The following is a 20,275-nucleotide window of genomic DNA, read 5'->3' as shown; positions in this document are numbered from 1 at the left end:
TTTAACTAAAACTTAAGTCTGATCTGTGAGTGTCCTCTCCAGAACCACTCTCCTCCTCCTTCCCAGTCCCAAGGAGGAGCGCACACCTAACCCCTTATGCCAGAAGCATCCGCTTATTTATTTATTTCCTCATTCAGATAGGGCAGGGTGAGATCACCCAATTATGCTTTCTAAATAAAGGATCTAGGAGAAACTGGGGTCCCCTTCCCACAGTAAAGGGTGCTGACAGAGGAAGTTTGTGCAGGAAAAGGAAACAGGGGATTAAAGGGAGTGGAGGCCCACTAAAGCCCAGTGGGCTTTGCTATGACGAGTAGGTGACAGGCCTCAGCTCAGCCTTCCCTCATCATCCTCCTCTCTGTTCTCCAAAGTATGGGGTGCTTACTCCTATTGTAGCACTTGCCATATTGGCCTATTTATGGCCACTTTATTGGCCTCATTTATTCCCACTTATCATCCCCAATAGACTATGGGCTTCTTGAGGTTGGAGTAGGAGCTTCTTAGTCTCTAAGGCCAGGACTTCAAATGCACCTGCTACAATGGGAGTGCTCAGTACAGCGTGCGTGCAGATAGAAGGAGCCCACATCAGTTAAGCATTCTGTGCTGGGCACTGTTCTAGGAGCTTCACATCCAGTAAGACATGTACTTACTACCCCATCCTTTTGAGGACAACTTTAGTACTATTAATATGCCAATGCACAGAGAGTTTCAGCAACTTGTGCCAAGTCACAGAGACAGTGTGAGAGCCATGGCTCAAATCCAGGTGAGCTGGCTCTGAGACCCATAATCTTAGTGAATAAACAAAAGAAGAAACAAGGAATTGTGCCTTTTGGCCAGGAGTTTATTTAAAATCATCATTTAAGAACTCATTCTGGCCAGTGATCTGACTTTATTTTAAATGGGGACATTTTTTTCCCCCTCCTGGCTAACTTACCATAGACTGGCCAGTCAGCTTTCCTCTCTGAACTTGCTGGAAATATTTCTGATTGATCGGATGCATTCGTGTACTTCTTCTTCACTAGCTGATACCTATTTAACCTTTTCCATAGGCAGCATCTACAATTTTATTGCCTGTCTTTTGCTTATCTTCCCAATTTTTCCCCAAAATAAGTGTTCTTGAACCCACATGTGGAAACAAGTCCACTCGGAAGCACTATGAGCTTAGTAAGAAAGAGCACATACTGTGCCAACCTTCACTCGTACTTCCTTCTATTCCCTGAACCAAGTCTCCCTCACTCCCTCCTGAATGATGGAAATGGTGTCCTACCTGGTTTCCCTCCTCCCTACTGCAGCCAGGGTAGTCTTTTCTCAAATAGAAGGTCTGATGGGGCTGGAGAGGCAGGCTAGACCCAGCCGGATGAATTACTCCCTCTGGATGTTCCTGGAGCATCACACTCTACTTACCTCAGCTAGAATCGTATCCCATAGCATGTGTGTGTGTATCTTCCTCCTTAAACCATGAACTCCTTGAAGGCAGGAATATTTCTTGCTCCTCTCTCTGGAGATTTGGCAAAGAGAGCCTGGCACAGAATAAAGATGCGATAAATACTTGTTTTATCGAATTTTTATATGACAGATTGAATGTAAGTTTACCAGGTCCCCTTAAAAGTGACTCTCTAATAATGCTTATATGCGCCACAAAGATACAGGTGCACCATATCCTAGCAAAGGGTGAGTTATCTTGATCCTCCAAGTTTAATAAAACCTTGTTTTTCCTCCTATGAATAGTTTTAATAGAATTAATAAAATAGAAAAGATATTGTTCTCCCAAACTGAGGTGTCCAATTCAGTGTAAGAGCTCAAAAGGCTGGTGTTTACCTTATCTGAATGCCGGGCAGTCCTGCAGTCATTTATTTGCTTTATTGCCATGGGCTGAAACCTGCATACTCAGTCTGAGAAGCTGGCATTTGGGGAATTGCCAGGAAATTTCACATCGTATAAAGCAATCAGAGAAGTGATATACAAATGCGGCATGAACAAATAATTATGCAAATTATATAAGCCAGAAAAACTAACACCTTAAATTTTGAGGCTTCTTGGGTTATTACTTTTTTTTTCCAACCCACCCACAAACCTATTGCAGGAATGATTCTATTGAAAGAAGTGATTAATTCTAAGACCAGAGAGAAGCCAATTCAAATCCAAGCACAAGCTGCTGTTGACATATTAAGAGGCAGCAGGGTCCCTCTGGGGTTTGCAGGTCCTTCTGAGCAGAGCAGTGAGAAAACTTGGTGTCTGCTGAAGGTGGCACAATGGTGTTCAGTATCATTTGTTTGATGTCATTATTTCCACGGCATTACTATGCATTACTCTGCACCCTGCTGGCTGTTCTCTGAGCCAGAAAAACTACAAAATGGGGGAGGGGCGCCTGGGTGGCTCAGTTGGTTAAGTGTCTGACTTTAGCTCAGGTCATGATCTTGCAGTTCCTGAGTTCGAGCCCGGCATCAGGCTCCATGCTAATAGTGCAGAGCCTGCTTGGGATTTTGGGGCACTTGGGTGGCTCAGTGGGTTAAGTGTACAACTCTTGATGTTGGCTCAGTTGGTGAGTTTGAGACTCACATCTGGCTCTGCACTGACAATGCTAGAGCCTGCTTAGGATTCTCTCTCTCCCTCTCTCTCTGCCCTCCCCACACCCTTCATTTCTTGCAAAAAATAAATAAACTGAAAAAAAAAATGTTTCTTAATGTGTTAGGCTTAGTGAGACCATGTGGATAAAACAGTGTGTCCTTTTCTTCTGCATCTTGCCCAGCTAGCTCTAAGGCAAGAGGTTGTCAGATTTTTTTTTTCAACATTTATTTATTTTTGGGACAGAGAGAGCGTGAACAGGGGAGGGGCAGAGAGAGAGGAAGACACAGAATCGGAAACAAGCTCCAGGCTCTGAGCCATCAGTCCAGAGCCCGACGCGGGGCTCGAGCTCACGGACCGGGAGATCGTGACCTGGCTGAAGTCGGACGCTTAACCGACTGCGCCACCCAGGCGCCCCGAGGTTGTCAGATTTAAAGACCAAGGGACGGGTGCCTGGGTGGCTCAGTCTTCGGGTGGTATCAGACTTCAGCTCAGGTCATGATCTCACGGTTCATGGGTTCGAGCCCCACAACAGGCTATGCACCTGGAAACAGCTCGGATCCTGGAGTGTGCTTCTGATTCTCTCTCTTTCTCTGTCCCTCCCCTGCTTGTGCATGCTTTTTCTCTCAAATATAAATAAATAAACATTTACAATAAATAAATAAATAAATAAATAAATACCAAGGGACGTTCTTCTTTTGGCATTAGCATTTGTGCTGTGATTAGCAGTTTGAGGGAAACAGTCTATATATACAGTTATAGGGGATTGATTAAGTAGATCATTGTCCAGCCAAACACAGGTTCAATATGCTGTTGCAGGAGATTATTAAATTACTTGAAAATATAAAAATGTTGTTAAGTGACAAAGAATCTTGCTATAAAAGAGTTCTAACTCTTGGACACTGTTTTTATTAAAATATGTGTAAGTGGATGCACCAAAAAGCTCTGAAATAGTACACACTTGGGTGCTAATAGTGGTTATCTCTAAGTGGTAGAACTACAGATCTTTGTTCTTATCTTTTTGGAAATCTCTTTTGCTTTTACAATAAATTTACAAGGTTATTCTTTTTGAAGGTTAGTTGAGCACTGTAGGAAAGAATGGAGAGGGTGAATTCTCTTCTTCTTCCTCTTCCTCTTTTCGAAAAGCATCTTGACCTACTTAATATTCAGTGATATTTAGAGTCAGAAAGTTCTGAGTCAAAATGTAGCATAGAATGTCAAGGGATTGCTTAATATCTGCTTCATATTTTTTTTCTGGGATACTCAACACCCCTTCCCCCTTTACCCAGCTATGGGTTCATTGAGAAGGAACCAAAACAGATCACTGTTTTACTTAGTCCTCTGTTAATGTTCCCATAGTGTCTTTCTCGCCTCTGGTGGCATCAGGTCATGTAGATTCATTTGCTTTACTTGATCTTGCTGCCTTCAAATTGACATCAGTTTTTAAGACTAAACTTGGATTAAATCGAATGTCCTAATGGCCACACCTGATTACTAACCATAGAGAGAGAAGCTGCAGTAAACTTCCTTTATACTCAAGTTAAGAACAGTAATGTCAGAAGAAGCTCCATGGCTTTGGGCTGGTCCGCAAGGGCCCTTACCCCAGTGGATCTCAATCTTGGTTGTACATTAGCTACACCCACGCTGTTCTATGCAGTGGCCACAAGCCACAAGCCGTGGCTACCCAGCCACGGAAATGTAGCCAGGCTAATTGAGATGTGCTATAAATGTAAAGTACACACTTAATTTCAAAGACATAATACGAAAACAAAGAAAGTGAAATACCTCAATCATTGTGATATTGGTTATGTGTTGAAATAATAATATTTGAGACATACTATGTTAAGTAAAATATATAATTACTATTTTATTTATTATTTATCAAAAATAAAACATTGTTATTGACATTATTAAAATTAGTTTCACCTTCTTAAACATGACCACTAAAAAATGTAAAATGACACATGCAACTGCCATTATATTTTTATTGGGCAGTGCTCCATTTTAATTTACCTTTACAATGCTGAAGATCCCAACACCCCACACCACAGACTAGTTAAATCAGAATCTCTAGAGGTACAACCCAAAGCAGGTGGTTTCAACACTCTGCCAAGGTTGAGGAGTACTACCTTAGCCCCAGACAGGGATGACTCCATAACATCTGGCATTATCACAGCATTTAATACATGCCAGGGACCTTTGCAGATGTGTTATGTATATTAACCAATTTACTGTTTGTATCAACCTTGTGAGGTATAGAAGCTATTATTGTTATTATCTTCATGTTAAGAGAAAAGGAAACTGAGTCCCAGAGAGGTTAAGAAACTTACCCAAGGTCACAAAGCCAGAAAGTGGTAGAGCTGGGCTTCTCTCCAAGAAGCTGGGCTCCAGGGACTCGCTCTAAACCTGTCTGCTACATAGTCTCTTTGAACATCAAGAAAACTCTGCTAGAGAAGTATGACTCATTTCAGCCCTCCACTAGAATTGGAAACAAGATTTAAAAGGCACAACAAAATTATAGGAACCAAATAATCATTTTGGGCATAACCAGTCATTATATACGGTGGTGGTTCCCAAAGTGTGGTCCCTAGACCAGAAACATCAGCATCATGTAAGAAATTATCAGAAACACACATTTTTGGCCCCACCCAGACTTATTGAATTAGAAACTCCAGGGTTGGTGCTTAGCACTCTGTATTTTAAAAATCCCTTTGGGTCACAGGTCAGCAAAGTTTTTCTGTCAAGGGTGAGGTAGCAATTACCCTTTCTGTAAAGGTTAGGTTTTGCAGGCTATATGTTCGTCTGGCCTCTCTGCAGGATAAAAGTATAGACAATATGGAAATGAATGGACATGGCTGTGTACCAATAAAACTTTATTTATGGACACTGAAATGTAAATTTCATGTAACTTTCCTGTGTTGTTAAATATTATTCTTCTTTTGATTTTTTTTTCTATCATTTAAAAATATAAAAACAATCCTAGCTCATGTCTGCTGAAAAACAGGCCATTAGGGGTATTTGGCCCACAGACTATAGCTTGCCAGTCCTGCTCTAGATGGTTCTGTTGCATGCTAAGTCTTGAGAATGACAGCTGTAAGGAAAATAAGGATTCAAGGCTCTTAGCCAGAATTGCCAAGCACAGGTATTCTCTGGCTTTCACTGTGGTGAACACTCACCTAAGGTTCAGGATAAATTAAGATTAGGTTACTTTGGAAAATGTAACAACTTGCTTTAAACTATGCTTTTCCAGTGCCAACAAATTAGATTTGGGGCAAAGAAAGGGGCATAACAGAAAGACAAATGAGAGAGGCCAATGGCAGGGAAGAAAGAGAACTGTTTAAAAAGCCAGAGGAGCACCTGGCTGGCTCAGTCAATGGAGCATGTAACTCTTTATCTTGGGGTTGTGACCTCAAGCCCCACATTGGGTATAAAGATTACTTAAAAATAAAATCTTTAAAACAAAAAAAGAGAGGAAAGAAGGAAAGAAGAATGGAAGGAAGGAAAGGAGGAAAGAAAAGTCATAGAGTAGGACTGATAGTCTCCTCCTCTCTCCACAGCTGCCATTTATAGGCTGGGGATAGAAGCCACTTCTTTCTGGAGAATCATTTGATCTCTCTGGTTCTCAGTTACTTCATCTATGCAATGGGAGTAACCATAATTCTTTTCCAGGTAATAGTTCATATTAAAAAAAAGAACATGTCTGGCACATTGGAAAGCAATAAACATGGCAATGACATGTCTCTCTGCCTCCTCCTCTACCTGAGGGACCTCGAGGCAGGGGTGGAGCAGCTTGAGGGACCCATGGTTGGTTTACCCAGGCTAGGGTTTCCCACAGGAATGAACCTAGTAAGGATCCCGACTCAAATCAGCTCACCAGAAGCTGGGGGCAATTGACCTAACACTCTGCCACCTGCTCAGGATCCCAGGACTTCCTGTGGAGTAAATGAAGAAGTCTCTTGTGTCTTTGTTTTGTTTTGTTTTGTTTTGTTTTGTTTTGTTTTGTTTTTTCCTGTGTTGGTCTAAAGTCAGTCTCTAAAGTTCTCATTTTATGCCCCTGACTTGACTTCTTTCCAGAATGAGTGGTGGTGGAAATGTCCACTTCCTTCCTGGAAACATGACGTCTACCCACAGAGGTATGGTTTGTCCCCAAGGCCCCAACAAGACTATCCCACAATGGTCTCATATATAAAATTTTTACAAAATTTGGATTTGTCAGCACTGATCTCCACCGTGAACGAGACCCCACAGCTTTGTCTAGCTTAAAAATGAGTTGAGCTCATCTCAGTCCCTTTTATCCCCTTCTGATTTACCATGAGGTCAACATACTTTGATATCCATTCTCAACAAACTGGGGTTCACTTTGTTTAGCAACTTTCCTGGAATATCCTGTCTCAGGAAGATGAGCATAAAATGAAAAGAAGAGAATAAAACTTATTGTAGGACTTACTGTTGAACATGAAACTGAGATACCAATCTGGGAAGTAGGAAGGATCCGCTGCAGGACACACTCCACCCAAACAGAATGTGAGATGGGGATACTCAAAGGAACAGAGTGGCTTGTGTTTTGGCTGTCCAGAATATAGTGTACAGGGCTATGTAGAAACAAGATTCTCAACTGATAATGAACATGGAGCTTTGGCAAAAACTTATATTAAGACCATAAAGTAAATAGAATGAACACAGGATTTTCATTCTTGATGACAAAGACACATCAATTGTCAGACTTGACTCTGGCCAAACTTCTATGAGTTCTGGTCAGGGTGGGTCAACCCAGGTAAAGGGTATTGGTTTCACAGCGCTAAGTACTAATTGGCCTTCAAAACTAATTTGTTTATTGTTTCATGGATTAACTTGTGAATATCAGTTGCACCCAAGCTCTTGCCAAAACCAACTGAAATTAAGATAGAGGTTTGGGGCACCTGGGTGGCCCAGTCAGTTTTGGCTCAGGTCATGATCTCACGGTTCGTGAGATTGGGCCCCATGTCAGGCTCTGCTCTGACAGCGAGGAGCCTGCTTAGGATTCTCTCTCTACCTCTCTCACTCTGCCCCTCCCTTGCTCACTCTCTCCCTCTCTCTCAAGATAGATAGATAGGTAGATAGATAAATAAATAAATAAATAAATAAATAAATAAAATAAAAGCTTGAAGAAGTTAAATAACAACATGTGTGTGCACACACTCATGTGTGTATACCGGGTATATATGATTATAAAGTAGGACACCTTAGGTCAAGGGGAAGTAGACCTTGGCAGCTGTGATTGGCATGGCTGAAACACAATGAAAAGCTGAGAGGACTTGATGTCACATGCATGTCAGAATCCCAGAGAGGGGCAGAACTCAACAGTCTTCAGAAGACCTGCACAGTGCACTCGTCTCTCTATGTGGAGGCTAGCACCTTCCAGGAAGAGCAAATCTATTAAATAAATACATACAACAAAGAATCTACCCCAAAAACCAAGAGCACACTTTACACACTGTATGTTAACCAATTTGACAATAAGTTATATTTAAAAAAAAAGAAATACAACAGATATTGATATACTTCATGCAATATGTGAGAGACAGATAAAAAAAAAAGTAGTTGTGGGATTAATTTCAAATGCATTTGGAAAGCTTGTAATTAAAATAAATATTACAGGGACACCTTTTATAAGCTGAAGAACCCTTTAGTCAAGGAAATAATTGCTCCCTGGTTTATCTTTTGTGTAAATCTGAAGGTTACTGCTTTAAGTGTTTGTCCAAAGTGAGGAATGCATTGTAATTAGATGAATTTCAATAAACACAGAGTAGGTCCCCTGAGTACTGTATATAAAGTCTGACATGACATTTCCCACAAGGTAGATATTATCTCTGACAGCAGCTAAGGGATTCTGTTATAATAGTCCCTGATTTTACTTGTACGAATAAGACAAAGCCAGAAGCATAGGGGATGCTTAAGTTGGCTACCTGCCCTCCTTCCTTTTGGTTAGTTGGGGTGTCTTTCATCTGTCCTGGTTTATGCCAAATGAGTGCACTTGGCCATCCTCCGAGCATCATTAATATTAATTACAGAATCTTCTCAATCTCACTGTCTGTAACAATGCAAAACTCCGTCTGAACAGTTCTATCTAGATCAGCAATTCTGATTCCATCCATCAGATTTCTATTGCCCTATCCCTCTATGTGTGCCTTTTCACAGGTCTATGAAATGGAGGAAATTCAGAAATTGCCTAGATTTGGAAAAAGTCCCACAAATGCTTTCTGCAAAATGCCCTATGCCTTGCATTGCTGTAGCAGAAGACGCAAAAACACCTTCCAGGCAAGTGCTTCCATGGTTAATCTACACCAATGGTCCCGACAATCTCTATAAAGCATGCTCCCAACCAGGCACCCCTACCGTGAGCCTCACTTCTCAAGCATTTGGGGTTCACTGCACATGGATTAATGAATGTGAGCCCCAGGAGCACGGTCATTGATTTCTGCTATAAGAGAAGGGGAACAAGCAATTTTATCTGAGGACTCACTTTTAAGATATGTCTTCTCTAGGTCATCTGTCCCACCTATTTGCTTACCCCTGATATGTGGGTCATTTTAGGCCACCTGCTTCAGGCTTTCTGCTTTGCTGTCCCTGTACCTCCTTCTCAAACTCTCATGATCCCAGATTTTTTTCCTCTTTCCGTCGATGACAAAGTGGCTTAGATGGGAACTCATGTGTCTTGGTTCCACTTCACTTGGATAAATCAATAGACCCATGGAGGGGTGATACTTCTTGGCCACCAGGAACAGTACCAGGTGGGGAGCCTGTCATTGCCGTCCCTACTGTCATTCTTTCGCTGCAGGAGCACACTACCAAACCTGATATTATCCTCCAGGAATTTACTGCTGCCTACCTTATCTCACTGCAGAGCCAGCTTGGAGGGGTGCAGGGGGGCATAGCCCAGGAGAGTGGTCCTCAAGCTAACATATACATCACATCACCTGGAGGACTTTTCAACCACAGATTATTGGACATGCCCACCCCCATTTTCGATTCAGTACATCTAGAGAGGAGGTTTAACATTTGCATTTCTTACAAGTCCCCAGGGGAGGCTGCTGATGCTGGTCCAGGCACTACACTTTGAGAACCACTAGCCTAGATAGCGATAAGCCCAGAGTTTGAAGCTAAACCTGCACGGAGTTGGACCACCACTGCCACTTGCCTGTATACAACTTCAGGCAAATTACACAGCCTCTCAGAGCCTCACTCTGCTCATGTGTACAATAAGGAAAATACGAGACACCTCATGGGATTCTTACAAGGATAAGATGGGGTGATCCACACAAAGCCCTTAGAACGGAGTTTGGAGTGATAAATGGAAGTTACTTCATGCAGCTGATTAGGGGTTTCTCAAGCCAGGGCTCTGGGCCCCTGAGGTCATCCATCTCAGAATGGAAGTCTGCGTTTTAGCAAGGCAGGCAGAGGCAGTAGAGCTTTCAAGGGTTTGAAGTTTAAGACCCTTTCTCTCTGAGGTGGCAAGAACATGACTGAGCTGTGTATTCTCTGGTGGCTGACAGAGCCGAGTCTCCATGGCCCCTGTGTGCCCCTGGGGAGACAGACCCATTTGCATTTCTCATGGAACTGGACATTTGGAGCATCATCTCCTCAGCCTTTGGCCTTTCTTCTCTTCATGTTGTATTCCTCGTCTGCAACCTTCAAGCAGCTGTGGATTTGCTGGGCAGCCACCACTGCTGCAGACTGGTGGGGAGTCTGCAGAAGCTGGGGTGTGCTACTGTGATAGCAAAAAACCCCCCTCTTAACACCGCAAAAACCAAAGTGGAAACAATGATCACCCTGGAGAGGGCACCAGCAAAAACCAAGCAAAAGAGGACTTTTTCATGAAGGAGGAGAAGAAGAAGAAGAAGAAAGAAGAAGAAGAAGAAGAAGAAGAAGAAGAAGAAGAAGAAAAAGAAGAAGAAGAAGAGAGAAAAAAAAGAAAAGAAAAGAAAAGAAGAAAAGAAAAGAAAAGAAAGGAAAGGAAAGAAAAGAAAAGAAAAGAAAGAAAAGAAAAGAAAAAAGAAAGAAAAGAAAAGAAAAAAAGAAAAAAAAGAAAAAAAAAAAAGAAAAGAAAGGAAACCTACGGCCTATTAAGGAATCCCATAGGCCTGGGAGATTTCCCTCTATCCACAAATTCAAGCCCATTTGTAAGAGCCAAGAATGTTTTGAAACTCTCCTATGACATCACATTTTCCCTTTAGTTGAGCCCAGCATATTTAGACTAATGATGACCCAGGACCAAAGCATTTTTAATTTTCTAAGGCAATACAAGCTCCTTTACAAATTCTCAGCCTGTTGCAGATTTTGCATAAACCTGGCTCAATGACTCCCACACTTTCATGTAATAATCATTTAAGAACCCAATTAAGAAGGCCTTCTCCCAGCTCCCCGGACTGCTCCAAAACTCTGATCCCACGGGTGGCTGGTATTTGCATATTAGCAAACATCCTGAGAGCTCCAATCTGTGTGGACCCCGGAGACCCCCAGTCTGAGAGAGGCCACCCTCTGTAATGTCTATTTCATTATTTCCCATCACACTGCTGTTTCCTGAGTCTGCCCCAGGTTCCTGGAGATCAATTCAATTTCTTCTCTTTCTCCCCAGCACCGTCTTCTTCATTTCCATTTCTGGAAATCCAATCAGCCCGCCAATTCACAGGCTATATTTTGAGAGTTACATTAAGTATTTATCTGCAGGAATTCAGAAATAAGTTGGTAGGGACAAAAACTTAAACTTTCTTTCCTTTCTGATTGTCAGAAGTTATGTATCTCTTGGAGGGAAGCTGAGCAGCCAAGACCAAAAGGTCTTACAGGAGAAATAAACTTGGAAGCAAATCATTTCACCTTTTAGGCCCCAATTCTTCATCAGTGACTTAATATTGGCATTGTTTGCTGCAGTAGCCACTAGCCACATGTGGCTATTGAACACCAGAAATGTGGCCAGTCCAGAGTGAGATGTGGGCTTTGTTTTTAACTTTTGTTTATTTTTGAGAGACAAAGAGACAGAGAATGAGCAGGGGAGTGGCAGACAGAGAGGGAGACACAGAATCTGAAGGAGGCTTCAGGCTCTGAGCTGTCAGCACAGAGCCCAATGTGGGGCTTGAACCCACGAACCATGAGGTCATGACCTGAGCCAAAGTCGGACACTTAATCAACTGAGCCACCAAAGCACCCCTGGAATGAGATCTGTTTTATGTGTGGAATACACACTAAATTTGAAGACTTTGTAAAAAAAAAAAAAAAAAAAAGTATGAAAAACGGAATTCTAAATATCTCATTAATACTTTTTATATTGGTTACATATTGAAATTACATGTTTAAGATGTGGGTTAAAATATATATACATTACTAAATTAGTTTCATTTGCTTCTTTTTCCTTTTTGTCAAATGTGGCTACTAGAAAATTTTGAATTATGTATGTGGCTCACGTTATATTTCTATTAGACGGTGCTGACCTAAAGCTATCCAATATGATCACCATTGTCACATGTCTGTATTTAAATCATTTACATTTAAATTAAATTAAAAATTCAGGTCATCAGTCACACTAGCCACATTTAGCTAGAGGCCACCATATTTGATGATGCATATGTAGAACATTCCTATCTTTGCAGAACATCATTAGACATCACTGATCTAGTAGTTTCTACATTGCTTTAATTTTTTTTAACAGTCTATCCTGAATTCAAGTGTGTGAATTTGTGTTGGAAATTTCACTCTCTAGCCCAAGACGTAAGCCCAACCAAGTACCTTCTCTTTTGCTGAAATCTTGGGTTATGCTGGTGTCATGGTTCTGAAGGGCCCTTTGTCAGGGACCCAAATCCAAACAAGCCATCACTCTTGACCCCTTCTCAAGTTGATCACCTGGAGCCTCTTTTCTTTATCCAAGACCACTGTGTAAGTTTCCTACTACTGTAACAAATGACCACAAATTTAGTAACTTACAACACAAATTTATTCTCTTACACTACTGGATGTCAGAAGCCTAAACTCAAAGTGTCAGTAGGGCCATGTTTCTTCTGGAGGCTTTAGGGGAGAATTCATTTCCTTGACTTTTTCAGTTTCTAGAGGATGCTGGCATTCCTTGGCATTTATCCATCCTTGTGATCTCACTGAACTCATCCAGGTAATCCAGGTTAATCTCCCCATTTCAAAATCCTTAATGTAATTGCATCTAGAAAGTCCCTTTTGCCCTGGAAGGTAACATACATATTCTGGGGATTAGGATAGGGACATCTTGAGAGTAGGCACTCCTAGCCTGCACAACTCCCAAGTGGAAAACCAATCCATCCTGTCTGACCTCTGCATACCATGTGAAAAGGTCAAATAATTGGGGTTCCTGGGAGGCTCAGGTGGTTGAGTGTCCGGCTTGGCTCAGGTTTTGATCTCACGGTTTGTGAGTTGGAGCCCTGCCCTGGACTCACTGCTGTCACCACAGAGCCTACTTTGGATCCTCTGCCTCCCTCTCTCTCTCTGCCCCTCCCCTGCTCATTCTCTCTCTCTCTCTCTCTCTCTCTCTCTCTCTCTCTCTCTCTCAAAAATAAGTAAACATTTAAAAGAAAACTTTACTTTTTATTTTTTAAAAAAAGCCAAATAATTGTGTATAATCCAAGGAAAACTCAAACTCTATATGTTTTCAATGAAAATACCCTCACAGAAGTCAAACAGTTTGGAACTTCACAGATGATACAGACACTGATTTACCTGAGGAGAGATAACGAGTTTTTCTGTTAGGGGACCATATCATTGCTAAGAAAAGGTTTGCCTTGTTGGGCCATTATTGTCACCCTATCCAAGACCCCATAAAGCCCCCACCTGTCATTGGACCCTACTCACAACAGAAGCTATTTGGCTAGAAGTCAATTCCATGACCCATTTGCTGGAATCATTCTGGCAGAGGAAGAAGATAAGATGGCAATGAGACATTTATAAAAATGTATTATTAAGAGGAAGCCAGTGTGCTATTAGGAAAAAAAAAAAAGAATAGGGATAACAACAGGCACATCTCTGAATCACCAGAGAAGTGTAAATCACAGGACCATGAACAAGTAAACCTTGGAAGGCTTCTCACTTCATAGTTTTATAAGTGATCCATTGCAAGTACACAGTGAATGTTTTTAAGTTGTAAATAATATTAAGTTTCTCTAGTGGAAAAGGCCAAAAGGAAGTTCTCATAAGCCCATTTGAAGGAACAGGTAAAGATATCAAAGTAGCATAAGCAAAGCTAAGATGTAGTAATCCAAACTCTAATCAGATACTTATGAGCTCCAACGTACAGCTGTTAATTCTGAAAAAAAAAAACACACACACACAGTTATGATGCCCAGAGCTTTATGGGGTCTCAGACAGAGTGACAATAATGGGCCAAAGGGGCCAAATGACATGCTGGACATCTCAAGATATGTTTGGAAATAAAATTGAACATGTTCTAACTACTGAGCTCCTAGTAGCAACAGAAAAAATTCTCCCAATAAAAGGGTCATGTGATATGCCAGGGAATCCCAAAAGTTTGAACCAGTGAATGGAAGACACTTTGTTTATTACAATGCTCCATTGCTCAGCGACAAGAAGTGTCCATGTGACTGAATGAAGAAACCAGAAGCCGAGAGGCTAGCTGTGCACCTCTCCCTCTCCTTCTCTGCTCCCTCTTCCCTGAGCTTGTCGGCTCCCTCACCTCCACACACCCAGGGAGGTCTTCACCTCCTTGTCCCTTTCTCCCAACTCCCGTCCTCTCCAAAGCACGAGGCTCCGAGCCGTCTCAGGGACAACCAAGGCATTCATTCTTCTTCCTGCTCTTTGGCGTAGAAGCCAGTCAGAAAGCAGCTTTCAGGGTGTTCACATTGTTCCTAGGCTGGGTGGCTCCAACATTAGACTCAGACCCAAATATATCAGCAGCCAGCTTTCTAGGACTAGCTTTTATGGGGCCTCAATAAAAGGTTCACCTTCTGCCAGGAAGCGTTCCTAGTTTGGGGTCCCCCCGCAAAGTCAGAGACAAGGACTTGGGGGTGAGTAGTTATGCCAGAGAGGAGGAAAAGCCAGGAAGGGATAAATGGGAAGCTGATTTCCAGTGTGAGAACTGGGGCTCACTCCCACTGGGATCCTTCGGGAACCGCGGTGTGCATCTCAGAATTGCCCCTCTGAAAGTCAGGAGGCTGTGGAATACATCCCCAGATTCCAGTCCTTGTGGGTTGAAGGCCTGCAGAGGATAATGTCCCTGCACTTCCTGGTTGTCCTACACGGGCTGCTGTGCAGTGGGAAAGTGTAGAGAGGTGTGAGCTCTTGACCTGGGATAATGTCAGAGGCATGGCTGATGCCACCAAGGCTGCCATGATTTCAAAACTGGTTAGGGGATGTGGCCGGGACACCAGAAGTATCTGCAGGTGGGGCTCAGCCCAGCCCCAGCCTGCACAGTCTGGCCCCGTGGGGCAGGAGCTGTGTTTCTGCTTCCAATCACCTACCCCCTCGGCCAGGGCTGCCTGTGCAACTGTACTCAGAGACTGAGATCACTTGTGAGGTGATACAGGCATGCTTACCTGGTGGCAAGCCCTCAGGAGGGACATAAGAACTGCAGAGGCTCTAGAGACTAATAGGTGAAATGGCCCAGGAGATGGAGAAGCTGACAAAGTACCACACACAACACACACACACACACACACACACACACACACACACACACTAAATAAATAAATTAATAATAATAATGATGATGATGATGACAGTAAATAAAAATTGGGCCTGGGCCTGGGCCTAGCCTGGGGCTATCTGCCCAAACTGTCTGGAATCCATCCCTTGAAACCTGGATGAAACCTCCAGGCTTTCAGGCCCTCAGGGAGTCTATCTGCAGCCACACTCAACCTGGAGGCAGGGGACCCTGTTCCAGGTCCCCACGCAGGCAGGCTCATTATCGATTTAAATGAGTGCCCTAACCAGCAGCTAGTGCCCTGTGGGACCAAGAAACACGTTCCACACCCTGCAAGGTCAGAGACTGAAAAAAGCAGAGCTAAAACCAGGGAAGAGATGAGGACTGGTGCCTGGGCCTGTGCCACCTACAGACTTGGGCCTCTTTAAAGAAATGCCCAGAGGCAGAGAGAGGAAAGAACAATATATTTAGAGCTCACCAAAATGAAGTAATACACTCGCTCCCTCTCGCTCCTGAGACGAGGCTTTTGGTCTGGTTGGAATGTTCTCTTCACTGTGGGACCACTGCCCACAGGAGCCCTTGTATGGGGCCTTCCCAGGTCCTGAGGTGCTCCCACTCCTGGAGGACAGGGTGAGGGTTGTGCCCTCCTAGTTCAACACAACCCCCCAAAGATTCCCCCGACTGGGCCAGGCAGGTGAGAAAAGGCTCAAAGCTGAGCAAATAAATAAATGATCATTTTTTAAGTCTTTGTCAGAATATACTAATGGACCGACTTATCATAAATTATAACTCTAAGCAGTTTTACACTGTCGAGCACCCTAATAATGCTGAAATATTGATGACATTTTTGTAATAAATTTGGAAGACTGGAGGCAATTGCAAGAAGGCACTAGCAAGGGCCAGGAAACGGGGAGGACTCCTCCCACAGAACCCACGCCTGCAGGGAACACTTCCAGGCCAGCACCCGCACTGGTGGCTGAGGACAAAAGGCTATAGAGTGGGAGGCAGCCCTGAGCCCCTCGTCCATCTGATCCAAAACCCTTTGGGACCTTTTATTTCCACAATTTAAAAATCAATTTCCTTTCTGAAAAAGACACTCTGTGCCAACCACACAAAGATTTGGGTCAAAAACAAAGCCAATTCGCAGAAATGACTTCATGGGCTCAGAACCGGGGAGGTGGATTTCTTTAATCCACAGCACACTAAAAACTGATAAAGATTTCAAATGGAGGAAAGGAAGGAGTGGGTACAGATATACTGGGGCTCTTTTTATAGAACGGGAGTGTGAGAATGTTAATTAAAGGAATCTCAGAATCAGGGAGGATCTGAGAATGGAAGGGGCGAGAATTTAATTTTAGGTGTTGTTTCATTAGGTTAAAAAAAGAAGACAGTTTCATGAGCTACCTGCAGCCATGCTCCAGAACTTCATGGACACCCCAAAAAGCTCCAACTGAAACCGTAAAGTGTAAGAGACAGATTTAATGAAAACCCCCTTGGTCCAGTAAAGAACCCCTTTATTTGAAACATAAATTCGCAAATCTTGGAGCATTAAATGAGCATAATAGAATGTTAGATGTCATTCTAATGTTAGTCTTCAAAGAGTTGTCCTCATGCATTTCTTTAAAACAAAGGCACCCACAGAATTTACTGGTTGTTAGCTCTGCCAAAGGTTCCAAAACCTAGGCCTGGTGTGTTCCTCAGCATCCAAGTGAGTTTTCATTACGTCACCCTTCTTCACATCCAGTGAATAATAATACAACTAATAACAGTAACAATAATAATAAATAGTGATTCTGCCCTTACTGGGAACCCTACTCTTCTCATCAAGTTTATACACAAGTTCTCTGGTCCTCTCAATGCCCTGCGGGAGAGTCAGTCCCATTTCTATCTTGCAAGTGCAGAAATTGAGTTCCAGAATGGATGTTCAGCTGAGGAATGGGAGAGCTGGGTCCTAAACCCAGGTCTGTCTGCTTCCAAGGTCAAGTAATTTGCACTATGCCACCTTAGAACAATCAGTAGAAGCACAAAGCAGGGGTAAAATGTTTCCAGGGGAACCCAACCAGACCAGACACAAACAGGCACACTCCCTCTCTCCATTCTTGGGCTCTGCTCCTGGGCTGCACTGCATTCCCATACCTTGATGGCCAGCATGAATGATTTTGACTGGTTCATGCCCACAGCATTCACAGTCCTTGAATTGTGGGTAGCAGAAACAAAAGCAGACAACAAAAGCAAAGGGATTTTCTGAAAGGCTATCTAGGAGTCACAGACGCAGTAAGAAGGCTGCAACCCCAGGCAGACAGTGAACAGCTCTAGATACCAGTGAGTCGAAATCAACCATCTCTTGACAGAATAGATTGGTCCTGGGTCTCATTGTCTTCTTGCTCAGATTATTCTGGCTTGGGTAAAATAACACCCCCTGGGGAAGAGAGAATTTCCTAAAAAGGAACAGTGTACTGGTAGTTGGGCCACTGCATTGCACAACTCCAGGGGGCACCACTCACATAAATTATAATGTGAATGGTATGCCCTCAGGTTGTACAGTATGCCAGCACTACAATCCAATCCTAGGCAGCCCCCTCTGAGCTCTCTGCACTTGTGAGATACACCACCCACATATATCACTCACTCCTCACACAGTTAACATTCAGTGTAGCTAGTCATTGTATCTTTCTCAGTTGCACCGGAAGATTCTCAAGGATAAGATCCAGAAGTTCAATATCTCTATTTCCAAAATCATCTTGTACGGAAAAGTAGTTTCCAATTAAAGTTTTGCTTATATCCACAACCAAATATCAATTTCCTTTCAAAAATAAATGGATCACTTCATTTAGTGCAATGAAATAGGAAGGCTGTCCATCTGGCAACCACCATGTTTGTGCGTTCTCCTTGTGAGGTACAAGAAATTGACCAAGGGAAGGAAGAATGGATGTGTTGGGGGCACGAGCATTTAACAGAAGCCAAAGTCTATGCAAAGAATGGGTCTCCTGGTAGAAGTTGAGGTTCAGATTGCCTGGAGAGGCCTTTTTCAAAAAGGATTACCCTCATGCCCTTGATAGTATTCTGTGTGGGCAGCTGTTCACACACCAACCATGCTGCCCTTGACCCAAAACCTCATTTCATGGAGATTTTGTTCTGTCTCCAAATATTTACTGAGCAGTGGTTAGGCACCAGGGGATATGTGAGACAGAAGTCACTGTGCCATTAAAAGAGCTGAATACCTAATGCCATCAATAAGGGTCACCTGGGTGGCTCAGTCAGTTAAGCGTCTGACTTTGACTTCTATCATGATCTCATGGTTCATGAGTTCAAACCCTGCATGGGGCTCTCTGCTGTCAGCACTGAGCCAGTTTCAGATCCTCTGTCCCCCTTTCTCTCTCCCGTCCCCCACACATTCTCTCTCTCTCTCTCAAAATCAATAAGTAAACTTTTAAAGAATATATTTAAAAAACACATAATGCCATCAATAAACTAATAAGCATTTTTTTTCTCCTCCATTCTCCTCTACCATCCCTCCACCCTCACCACCATATTGGCTGCTCTGCTGGCTCATTCCCTAATCCGGTCTCTCGTGTAAACAGCCCAGGTCCAGAGCCTTCCAGCAGGGAGAGGATTACAACAGCAGGAGCAAAAATGAAGTTGCTTGACAAACCCATGTCCTGGCTCTGTATCTGCTCATTCAACAACCTCTACAACAACCCTATATTGCACCCTGCTGTGTGTTAGATTCTGCAATGCACTGGGAGCTATGCAAACAAGAAGGCACGGGCTACTGCAGGAAACAGCCTGTAAACAAATGATTACAATTCTGGGTGGCCAATGATTCAAATGTTTCACATAATATTCTTGTCTCCTGTTGTATCTAGCACCTGGCACAGTGCCTGGCCTGTATTGGGCGGATGCCCTGTAGAGTGGATTGGTGAGTGAGTATATTAATGGCAAATACCTACTGACTGCTCCCCATGTGCCAGATGCTATTAAAAGAGTTTTACTTGTATTAACTCATTTGATTCTCACAACAACTCTGAGGTGAATATTATTATAACCTGCCCATGTTTCCTGCTGAGGACACTGAGGCCCAGAAAGATTAGGTGACTTGGCCAATTAGTAATAAGAAAAGACAAAATTCAAACCCAGCACAGACAATCTGACCCCAGAGCCTGTGCTCTTAGGCACCGCTTACAATGTGTTAAGTGCATGGGGCTGGGGAGTCACAGAGGAGGCAGTCACAGCCCATCACCACCATAATGTCTCAGCTGATTCACCTCCACTACCATTTTCCAACTACCGTTTCCATCATTCCACCTCAACCCCTGACTCCCACGTCAATGCTGTGTGTTGTCATCATCAGAAAATGCACCACTTCCGAAATCTCATTGTGAAGCCTTCTGCCATCTGCCTTCACCATGTCCTTCCAGCTCACCCATTCTAGGACCTTGACAGCCATGATGGAAACTCCATTCAACCAACTCTACCACTGTTTCTACTATCAACCCCCACCCCCACCTCCATTTTCTTCCTTACCTTCCTTAGATTCCATGGTTTGTTATTATAAGCTTTCCCCAATCTATTCCCAACAGTGTTGACTTTCTCTCCTTACCATTCTTGCTCAGTAAAACTACCCAACCATCTACCCTCTCCATTATTGCATCAGAGCTACTGAATGTTGTCTCATTCCCTTCCCCCAGGGCTTAGCTCAAATATCATCTCCTTAGAGATAACCAGCCATCCAACCAAACTTGGCGTCTCCTAGTTTGTTATTTTAGCAAATTACTTATTGAGTGCTTTCCAGACACCGGTATTAGAGCTTTACATTGATTAATCTTTTGATTCCTCAGAGCTCAGGGAAGTGGACGCTGTTATTATCATTATTATACCCATTCTGAAAACAAGGAAACTGAGCCCAAAGAGATAATGACTGTCCAAGATGAAACAGTTATCACAGGTGGTCTCAGGATTTAACCCCAGGCAGCCCAGCTCCAGCCTGGCCTCCTAACCATCTCACCATCTGCCTCTCTTACACCACCTACATGTCTCCTTCTAGCACTTTCAACAATCCAGACA

General features: G+C 43.1%; 1 protein-coding gene and 1 long non-coding RNA gene across 7 annotated transcripts in view; one reads left to right on the top strand and one right to left on the bottom strand.

The window, feature by feature from the left end:
* Positions 1–20,275, top strand: part of LY86 (lymphocyte antigen 86) — a 65,335-nt gene that overhangs the window by 35,969 nt on the left and 9,091 nt on the right. Inside the window, exon 4 of one of the 5 annotated variants that reach the window (XM_045057167.1) lies at positions 12,633–12,739. The exons of 3 other annotated variants lie outside the window; for them this stretch is intronic. In XM_045057167.1, the coding sequence (XP_044913102.1) occupies positions 12,633–12,739 (107 nt within the window). Of the gene's footprint in view, positions 1–12,632; positions 12,740–19,077; positions 19,131–20,275 lie in introns of those variants that run through there. One more of the 5 variants, XR_002156917.2, reaches the window with a different exon arrangement.
* On the bottom strand, positions 1,402–19,843 carry LOC109499585. 2 transcript variants are annotated; one of them, XR_002156918.2, is made up of 3 exons: positions 19,736–19,843; positions 12,322–12,483; positions 1,402–1,517 (listed from the first exon to the last, which is right to left on the bottom strand). It is a non-coding gene; the product is annotated as an uncharacterized LOC109499585 (long non-coding RNA). The 2 variants fall into 2 exon arrangements; XR_006597581.1 differs by having other exon boundaries at positions 12,322–12,764; positions 19,736–19,833.

The sequence above is a fragment of the Felis catus genome, chromosome B2 (genome assembly GCF_018350175.1).
Source record: "Felis catus isolate Fca126 chromosome B2, F.catus_Fca126_mat1.0, whole genome shotgun sequence".
NCBI classification, from domain to species: domain Eukaryota; kingdom Metazoa; phylum Chordata; class Mammalia; order Carnivora; family Felidae; genus Felis; species Felis catus.
The sequence above is the reverse complement of the archived record's forward strand: the minus strand, read 5'-3'. Positions and strand labels throughout refer to the sequence as shown.